General features: G+C 36.9%; 1 protein-coding gene across 2 annotated transcripts; it reads right to left on the bottom strand.

The window, feature by feature from the left end:
• Window positions 1-452: 452 nt before the first annotated feature.
• On the bottom strand, window positions 453-6,253 carry LOC18433365 (SAGA-associated factor-like protein). 2 transcript variants are annotated; one of them, XM_006843466.4, is made up of 3 exons: window positions 5,928-6,253; window positions 1,750-2,061; window positions 453-950 (listed from the first exon to the last, which is right to left on the bottom strand). In XM_006843466.4, the coding sequence occupies exons 1-3, from the start codon at window positions 5,967-5,969 to the stop codon at window positions 729-731; spliced, it is 576 nt and encodes a 191-aa protein (XP_006843529.1). In that variant the 5' UTR covers window positions 5,970-6,253; the 3' UTR covers window positions 453-728. The 2 variants fall into 2 exon arrangements, with proteins under 2 accessions (XP_006843529.1, XP_088730465.1); XM_088874339.1 differs by lacking the exon at window positions 5,928-6,253 and adding an exon at window positions 5,819-5,913.
• Window positions 6,254-10,488: the final 4,235 nt, after the last annotated feature.

The following is a 10,488-nucleotide window of genomic DNA, read 5'->3' as shown; positions in this document are numbered from 1 at the left end:
GGAATTGAGTCTACTAAGTTTGATGCCTGCGGCTGAAATATCAAATGAAGAACAAAAAACTGAAAGATTAATGGACCTTTGTCCAAGGGGAGGAAAATACACCCTATATGCCTCGAGATTGTACAATGAAGTCACAATCGCCTTTAGCCTCAAATGTAAAATCCATCAGTTTAAAGTACATCATATGGTTAGTTTGAGAAAATATGTTTCGATTTTGTGCCCAATGAATGATCCAGCCACCCGATTTCACATCTTGAGGTCGATAATGATTGTGACCACTTTATATTTTTTGGTCTTATTGTATACATTTCTACATGAACCTCGTCGTGTAGAAAAGCTTTTCAAAGTCCGCACTTGCTTTCGGCTAAAAAGAAACCAGGTAGCTTCTATAACATAGAGCCCAATGAATTTTTTTTTTTTTTTTTTTCTTTTTAAGGGTTAGAAACCAAACAGAAACAAAAAGGATATGATTAATGTTGACAAGAACCTACAAACCATCTCTTGCTTTTCCTTGCATGTTCTGCCAAAATGGGAGGACGAAACCCAAATACGAGACATGTAATTCTAGAAAATATACCAAAGGCCATGCCTGATTAGCTTTTAATCAAGGCTTCTGCTGATAAGGTGATTACATATCATGACTAGAAAAGCATGCAAGGTTGTATGAAAGCAGACCACCCAAAAAGCTTGTATAGACTAATAAGAACTCATCACTTAACCAATAAATCTTAACGGCTCTCTTCAGACGTCCCCTCTGTTGGTTCAGTGCTAGACTTCTGATACTCATCCATCATCATGCCTGATGTTCCATTAGAAACCCTCGAATTACTGTAGTGAACATTGGAAGAAGAATTCATATATGGGGTGTAGCTGGAATTAGGGCTCCCACGAGACTGACGTTGCTGTGTAGCAGTAGAACTCCTTGTTAATTTCATTCGAGCTTTTCGACCCTGATTAAAAAAGATATTAGATCATTATGCTATAAAAAGAGGTAGCATGATCAAAATCTGAATAGTTAATAGCTATATATATATGTGATTTGAGATCAGTCTAGGGATTAAACAGATGGATCTTTTGGCGCTTCCTAGATTCAGTTATTTAGTTGGTAAACTTTACAGGTATAGCGTGAAGTTTCCCTCTCCCTTAGATATATGGCTCCCTTCTTGATTGTGTTTCTCTGACTAGATCTATGACGCCCCTCTTGGCTGGGTTTCTGACTTGGATGTAAGGTGGAAATGTTTCTGATGCTCTGGCCAGTGTGTGCATCAAATATTATATATAATTTATTTTGAATAGCGATCTTACATATAAACAGCCATTAATAACAATTTTATCCCTTGATACATCAAAGTATTCTATTTCACCAACATCAAGAGTAACTATTAATGTTATTATCTTTGTGCTTTGTTTTGGGCAGGTCAGTACCCATATATCACAGATATAACAAGAAAAACCCTCATCAGTCAATGAGATGTCAAATTCGAGCATAAAATTTATAAGGCCACTCATAGAATTAACAGCGGACATGCTCACATTTTGTCCTGTTTAGATAATCTTACATCAGATGGAAGTTGGGAGATCAGGAAAACAGGCCATCAAATCATCAATCAAAGGATAGAAAGAGAATCACTACCAAACCCCACCTTTTAATGTTAGTTTTCTCTTTGACAAGAATAAAGGCATGACAAGCTATTGAAACCCACCATTTCTTCCTAAGAAAGAAAAGTATTGTATGTCATAGAGACCCACCTTTCCCATGCACTTTTCCAAGTGAGGAGCAAATCTACCAGCCACAATTGAGCGCCCGCAATTCATGCACTCAAAGATCTCACTTGCAACAGCCGGATGTGTCTGCCCAAAGATATCCGTCGTATATTTGCTATTTGTCTCACAATTGCTACTTGAATCTGCCACCATAACCCTGGCCTGAGCTGAGAGTCTCAACTCTTCTTCTTCTTCCTCCAAATTTCGATCAAGGCCCAATCTTGCTACCCGGTGGCATTCAGATGCCACATCAATTATCAGTGAGTCAAGAAGATCAGAGAAGAGATGAGATGATAACTGCACATACAACAATAAATAAATAACTCCAATGCCAAGTTAAACACTATCAGAAAAATAAATGAAGCACAAAAATGAGAACTGGTCTCACTGTAAAAGAGAAGCTTGAAGGTAACCCAAGAAGGAAGTGTCACAATCAAAATCAAGAAAGATCATGCTCGAGAAACAGTAATCAAGTGGAATGCTTAACACTTCATGAAATTGCATATTTGTTAAGAGATATAAAAGCGAATAATTCAATCAATGCTTATAAAATCAAGGAAGCCAAAACTAAGTTAAGTGCAATTGCATTTCAGTCAAGGTCTAGCAAGGAGTAGATAAAAACAAACTTCTTAGTACATAGAGTAAAATTAAATACAATTTTAGTTTTTATAAATATGAAAAATAGGAAAAATGATAAAATCAAAAGGGCAAGTTAATATTTGGTCAATACTCAACACTAATGATTTCCATCAGTTCAAATACTCCATAACCAAACAGTCTAAAACACTAGGATATTCATTCTATATTAAAGTTGATGACTCTATAGCATGTACTCTAGGGTCTCTAGGCATGAATCAATTATTAGTAAATTATTACAATTTATATCCAAGATGACACATTTGATAGAAATAATGAAATTGATTCTGCTAATAGGTGCTGAAAAAATTGGGCAGAGTACGGTGCATCAATTCTAGAATCTTTGTCAGTTAATTTAAGTCACCATCACCCAACATCCATCATCCAAGTTAGGAATAATCATCACAAGTTAATGATAGAAAAACTCGAACGCTTAGTTTATCTAAGATAAGTTCATGGGCTAATTGAGACTGGCCTTTGTACTTAAATACAGTAGTGATGTTGAGAAACCCTCAACTACTGTTCCATACAGAAAGATAAAGAATTCCAAGGTCTTTAATTGCCACAAAAAGTGCATAAATGAGAGGTGAAAATATGGTCTTACTCATAACCATCGTGAGAAATATTTTATTTCACCTATATACTTAGATCATGAACTCATATTGGGCTCATCATTAGGGGGAAAAATGCAGAATAATGCAAGATCTAATCTACTGAGTACTTTTGTTTGCCTCAAGATATAAGATTAATCTCTTACGTAAACATTGTTTTTAGCAGGAAGCTCACTGTACTTCTTCACATGAAAAGGCCCAAGAGGTCCACCTTTACTGGATTAAGAAACTATTTTGTGCCTCAAGAAAGGGATAGCTTGAGGTTTCAATCTTCCAACTCTCCATGCATATCAAGCATCCTGAATTTAGGGGCTTGTATCACAAGCATTTTAATCATGACACTCCCACCTGCTGTGGCACAAAGAATGATCCCCATATGTGTCTATCACCTCTTTTTCTAAACAATCTCAATATCCTTTAATTTCTTTTAATGGCCTCAAAATCCTTACACTCACTTCCTTGCAAATGCAAGTTGATGAAACAAACTCTCCAGCCGTCCTTTTTGGAGAGTTTGACTATGCCTATAAATGTTTGGCTGCTATCAATATACCTTAGCAAGCATTTCATCCATTTGATTACTTTCACAGTTACATGGAAAGTTTTCAAAAGACCTCTATTGATGTAAATGAGCAGCCGTAAGTTCCAAAGTGAAAAACTCATGAGTTGTACGAGAAATAATAGGGAATCAATATCTAATTCAATCAATAAAGCTGCAAAATCTTGGTTTAGAGGACATAACTCTTTCAGTTCCTTTGTGTATATGAACCAAGGCCCACACAGGCATGGAAAGTACTTCAGGAAAGACCCATGTTATCTCTCTATAGACCCCCAATTCTAGCTCTACCCAAATGAACCCCAGCAGTCCATTCATGAATGATTTAGACCAGCCAGAAGCTGGTTTCTCCAACATTAACCTGATGAGCTCAACCAGGAGTCTCTTCAATGGATAGTTGGATACACATCAAGGGATAGTTTTGTCATTGTTGAAGGGCTAGTTTGCCATGGTTAAATACGGCGAGTTGACTGTTTGGCTTACTTTACTCAATTAGCCATTCAATTGCCCATGATGAAAAAGAAAGTAGCACTGTAGGATAATTAATAGGAAACTAAAATTTAGGACGGATAACTTTCTGAAAGAAAACAAAAAAAATATTAGTGCTCTCATGAACTTCTTTGTCTATATCACTCAACATACCACATTTAGTAAACATTCTTTGTGTCCTATCTTTGCTAATGTATCTCAGTCTGGAATTCCACATAAACAAAAAGAATATCCATGGGCAATTTCGCTCATGTTATTATGGGATGATTGCTCCCCATTTCATCTAGTGTTATCAGGCATGACAGGAACATCATGATCAAGAATACAAAATAACTCATCCTGAGATAATAGGAACAATCCGTCACAATTTCCATAAGAATCAAGACTTTCTTAGACTTAATGTGTACCTTACCATTCCAAAGTACGACATAACAGTAAGCAATTAAGCCTGGCCAAAAAGAACCAAGAAGTTCCTCACTAAAGGCATAAACATAATGTCTTTAAGGCATAGATTCCCATCCTAGCAGCATGAGAAAAGAAATGCCAACTTCAGTGGAATAGATGTATTAAGAGGAATCTTGGGGAGCTAAATACTGAGAAATCCTACTTTTTCCATGTCTTGGGGAGCTAAGTACTGAGAAATCCCACTTTTTCGCTCATTTTGACAAGTAAATTCAACCCTTTCCATTTTCCTTTTTATTGTAATCCCACATTTTCCATTTGATAAGTAAATCCCAACTTTCTCCTAGATAAATTTGTAGTGCTCTGCATGTTAACAAGCCAGGAATACCGTAGCAGATTGAACGACAAATTTGTTACTAAGACAGTGATAACGACTGTAGTGGTTCACAGTTTGTAGCCTCTTGTAGAGCTTTTGGCACATTAGTAATCCCCAAAATGAAACCACCACAAGATGGCTAGTGAGGCTTTGATTAAACCAAAACTAATGTTGATGGATTCATTGATCCATATAAAGGTACCCAAACAAAAGCAACGTTTACCTCATGATAAAGTCACTGTACATGAAGCAAAGGAATTCCAAATTGAAAGCACCTCAAAATGAAACTAGGGGACCCATTGCCCCTTGCAAAGTAAAAGTACCCCGTGAAGGCTAGTGAGGCTTTAGCGAATCAAAACTACATTTAATGGATCCCTTGATCCATGTAAGGTACCCAAACAAGAGTATCATTCGAATCATGATAAAATCATTACATACGAAAGCAAAGCAATTTCAATTTGTACCACATTGCCAGATTTATCGCAACGATACACCCTATTCATACATTCATTAGATGAAGGCCTTGGATACAATCTTCCACAAAACTCCTGAAGAATAAATATTTATAGATGTCTTCATTCGTTAGAAACATCATTTCTGAATCTTCAAGCCATGAAAATGCTCAATTTCTATTTGGGTATTCCAAGAATTATAAATGGAGTCTAGATGTTTCAGAGCCATTAAAAATATGCACCATATTTCACTGATACCCCACCTTTATCTACCTTTTCTTACTCCTAAAGTAAACATCTTCTCAACACTATCGATGCCACACAGCCAATCAAAGCCAGTTGATCCAATCTCAATTCCAGAAACTAAAAAAAGAAAGTTCATAGGATTCAAGGCCGCCAAAGAAAAAAGACAGAAGAAAAACCAATAAAAACAATCATGAATAAAAGGAAACAAGTCAAGGCAACCCCATTTCATTTTTCTTTGATCTGATCGCTTCTGAAACTGCCAAAAGCAATTTTACCAACAAAAGCATACCTTCAGAATAATGAATTGACAAAATCCAAATCTTGGGTACATACTAAATCGAAGCCAAATGTAATGTGATATAACTATCGATGCAAGCTTGAATCAGATAAATTTTTACCTGAGAATGGAAAGAGTTGTTGTCCTCCTTGGACATGGACATCGCTGAGACCCCACTCTTTACTATATCAGATAATTCCAGGCCCTATCTAGAGAGAGACTCCTCACTCGTATGATTTTAGAGAGAGAAACTGTAGAAAAGCTAATGGTGTGGTCCGGCCAAGATTTTGTAACAACCAAGGGAGAATTCAAGTTTGTATCCACTGGCAAGAGGAACAAATATTTTAGAGATATGAAAATTGAGAAATTGAATGCACCTGCGTGTAAAAGAAATTGATTCAGAGAAAATTCATTAAAGATAGAGAAAATTAGCAAAAGTAAATGGTTGTTTTGGAAAAGAAAAAGAAAAAAGACAATTCGTATACGAATGGTGCTCGAAGTATTTACGCAATTGCCGTGGTTCCCTTTTTTTAAATGCCAATTTATACCCTTAACTTTGCTTAACATCAAATTTGCCCCCAGCACTGGAAGCCAATATACAGCTTCTTTATTTTTCTCGTCGAAGGAAATAAGGAAAAGTTATCAAATTATTCATGAAAGATGACCAATTAACATCTCACTTGCCTAGGATTTATGAAAATAAAATAAAGCCTCACCTCAAATCTTAATCCGGAAAGTACTTTCGACATTGAAAATTTCTAGAATGGTTCTAAAATCTATTTCCAACATAGATAATAAAATTTGAAACTAAAATATAGGGTACATATCTTGTTAATTCGTGAACATTTATTTCTAGGTCAAAATAGACAGTCTAGATAACATGTCGTAATATACGGCTATTTTTAGAGCTTCAATTCAAATTTAAAGGTTTTTCAACACTTGAATTGCAGTTTTCAATGAGTTATGAGGTGAGACTTTACTTATTTTGATAGAGCTGCAGCCCTATCAAATCATTTTTGTTTTATTTAATTTTAAAATACTCATAAAAAATACATCATCTTGAGTTGGAATAATTGTAAATTGATAAAATGTTAAATCTTTAATATCTTATAAATATTTCAATAAATTTCCCTAAAATTAATAACTAAAAAAAAAAGAAGATTTGGATGAGCCTAAGAGGGAGGGCCTTCACCAAAACATTCATCAGCTTAAATACATGTCCCAAATATTACTTACGAGGAATAGTTTTAGAAAATTTACATGCCTCCCTCAAATCAGGATCTCCCTCAATTCAACCCTCACCAAAACATTCATAAGCTTAAATACATGTCCCAAACATTACCTATGAGGAATAGTTTTAGGGAAATTTACATGCCTCCCTCAAATCATATCACGGAGGACATCCACTCAAATCATAGCATGATCTACAAGGAAGCCCCAACCTTTTTTTTGTGTTTTTTTTTTTGTAGCTGATTAGTGGGAATGCCTTTATCTGAGGTAGAAATAGAATTCAAGACATCATGTTAGGACATCTACCACCTGATCATCTATACCTAAAGTCCATTCCTAAGCCTCAACCACCCTTCACGGATATTAAGGTAATGCTCAATTAGATTGGGGTCCAGCCACCCTTCATGGATATTAAGGTAATCCTCAGTTAGATTGGGGTCCAGTCCGCATGTCATTGTATGATCATACAAAAACATTCTGATACTCCATGAGAAAAGTCCGTATGTCATTGTATGATCATACAAAAACATTCTGATACTCCATGAGAAAATTCACCATATTCTCCGGTTCCTTGAGTGATAGGGAAGTCCTAATTTTGGTTATCTACAGGTCCTCCTTTGTACCTAGGTTAACATCCAATGTCTCTTTGGAAGTTAGCTCTATATGGGCTTTGAGTTCTTCTAATTCAAGATCACTTTTGGCTTCGGCCTCCTACTGGTCCGAGAAGGAATGGTCCGATTCATTATTATTGATTAAGTGTTCTCTTGTCGAGTTTTCTTGATTTGTTGAGTCTTTTATGTTTTCAATTAATTTTCCCTTAACAAAATTCGGGTTTTTACTAGATTTGTTACGGTTATTACTAGTTTTAGAGATGGTGCCCCATGAGGGAGTGTTGGAGGAGCATAGAGACATGAGAGTCCAAGGTGTATCTTTGGGGACACCCGCGCCTACTCATTTTTTTGGCACCCACATTTGATGGTACCGCTGGAAGCCTTCTAGCGAATTGGCAGGTAGCTGAGCGAAAGACCAATGCTGCCCCTGCCTTCTCGAGGGACCATGGTTGGGGCCCACTATTATACTTCCCAGGCCTAGCCGAGCAAAATGGTCTGCAATTCGAGGGTGATCGTGATCATAGAAATTTTTCTTAGCCATTCCTCTCGAGAGAGAAACCCTCCTGCCCTCTTCTCTAGAGTTGGAAAACTTTCTTGTACCCAAATTACCTCGCTTTAGAATTCAAAATACCCCAATACCCTGGGAAATAACCTAAAAATTTCTAAACAATTTTAAAAATTTCCATAAACCCTAGGGCATCCAAATTACCAAATTACATTACATGTAGAAAAGCTCAAAATTCATAAACACCCAAAGGGAGAACTAAATTGGGAGATCGGAGCGTAGCCCAAGTTCGACCCCTGTCGGATCCCTGGTTATCGCGTCAAGATGCATTTCCTTCCCACTTAAAACGAGCAAGGCGGGGCTAAATTCCGCGCTAGAAAAAAAGTGTTGAATACTTAACCAGATCTCCCAGTAGATTTATCCATCATTGTTTGGAGTCGAGAAAATAACAAAGTGCATGCACGAGCCATGCACTCTCGCGCCGGCAAAAGAGCGAAACAAGTGTAATTAAGATGAGTAATAGGACTTTAATAGATATGGTTAGGTCTATGATGTGTCATACCAACCTAGCTCTAAAATTTTGGGGTAAAGATATCAGTACTTTGAATAGTATTAACGATTTCAAATTCAAAGTTAGAATATACCCATTCAAAATGGGATGATTTCGAATTCAAATTCAAAATTAAAAAACCCATTCAAATTGAGATCTTGTTATTGTTATAACTATTTGTTGTTATCTCATCATTTCAAATTGAGAGTTATTTGTATCTATCTTTTATCTTGTGCAGCTATAAGTGGGACGTTTTGTTCATAATGAATATAACCCTTTCACATTTTAATATGGTATCAAAGCAAATTCGGTTTGCTCAGGAATTCCAAGTTTCTTTTAGCAAACAATTCCAACTCTCCATTTGCTCAATAGGTGCAAGATCTAAGGAACCTTGGAATTGCTCAGTTTGCTGGAATTGCAATTCAAGTCTGCCATTATCACAATTGCTTGGACCTGAATTGCAAAATGGCTTTATAAGTTTCCATTTGCTTTGAGGCTCACGTTTATCCCACTTGGTCTCTCTTTTTGTTGCTTATCTCTTGGGGTATTGGACTAGAGAGAGCCACTTGGTCTTTCATTTTGTTCCTCATCTCTTAGGGTATTGGACTAGAGAGAGAAAGGGCAGCAGATTCAAACCCAAATTTCAGCAGCGGAAACGTAGGCTTGAACTTCTCTCATAGCGTCTAACTACCTCAATAGTAATCAATAAGACAACGACTCTACGTCTGACTTGACAATTGACAGGATTGGAGGAAGTTTTGCCATCAATTACTCCTCACCATACTACCTGCATCTTTCGGATAATCAAGGTATCGTCTTAGTCTCTCAACGACTTACTGGCGATAACTATCACACTTGGAAATGACACTTGCAACAAAGAATAAGCTATGTTTCGTTGATGGAAGTTCGGAGAAACCAGATTCTCCAACTTCCATAGTTATGGCTTGGGAACATTGTAGCAACATGATGATTTAATGGCTGCTCAACAGTGTTTCCATTGACATTGACAACAGCGTGATTTACGTTGATTCTGCCGATGAGATATGGTTAGACCTTGAAAATAGGTTCTCTCTAGGGATTGGTCAGAGAATCTATGAATTGAAAAGATCTAGCAAGAACAATTGCCAGTCTGTGCTCCCTATACATCATTAAAGATGTTGTGGGATCAGTTGACTTCTTATACAAAGAAGTCATCTTGTTCATGTGGAGCAAACAAAGAAGTGCAGGCCCATCTACAATCTGAACATGTATATCACTTTCTTGTACGGCTAAATGAAACTTTTAGAACTCTAAAGGCCCAGATTCTGACCATGGAACTTATGTTAAACATCAATAAGGTTTATTTTTTGGTCCAACAAGAAGAAAGGCAAAGAAATCTCCAAGTTATTAATGCTTCTGCAGGAGAAGCTGCTGCTCTAGCAACTTCGCGTGCTCATCCACCTCAAAACCCATGTATATCTGGTCGTAGAAAACAAAAATCTACTGGTGCTCACTGTGATGGAATAGGCCATGACCGCAATAAATGTTTTGAATCGCATGGGTACCCATCATGGCATCCAAAATCTTGTATGGTCGTTGCTTCACGTGCTGCTGGAGCCTCCAAAGCAACTGTTGTTACAACACCTTCTACTAATTTTGCTGCTTCTTCTTCAAGTGGGGCTGTAACTCCACTTTCACAACTTACCACCAGTCAATATCAGGAACTTTTGTCACTCTTGAACACTGATGGACAACCCTCTGCAGCAAACTTTGCAGATATACAACATTGTAACTCTTCAGTCCACTC

This window comes from Amborella trichopoda, chromosome 8 (assembly GCF_054954075.1).
Source record: "Amborella trichopoda isolate Santa Cruz 75 chromosome 8, AtrichopodaSantaCruz75HAP2 v2.0, whole genome shotgun sequence".
NCBI classification, from domain to species: Eukaryota; Viridiplantae; Streptophyta; class Magnoliopsida; order Amborellales; family Amborellaceae; genus Amborella; species Amborella trichopoda.
This window is presented reverse-complemented; position numbering and strand designations above follow the sequence as displayed.

What these genes read in the sequence shown, in the direction of transcription:
- LOC18433365 (XM_006843466.4), bottom strand. Translation starts at nt 5,969, where the DNA reads ATGTCCATGTCCAAGGAGGACAACAACTCTTTCCATTCTCAG. An exon ending in ACAACTCTTTCCATTCTCAG is followed by an intron (nt 2,062 to 5,927) that starts GTAAAAATTTAT and finishes TTGTATGTGCAG; the next exon opens with TTATCATCTCATCTCTTCTC. An exon ending in TGGAAAAGTGCATGGGAAAG is followed by an intron (nt 951 to 1,749) that starts GTGGGTCTCTAT and finishes TTTTTTAATCAG; the next exon opens with GGTCGAAAAGCTCGAATGAA.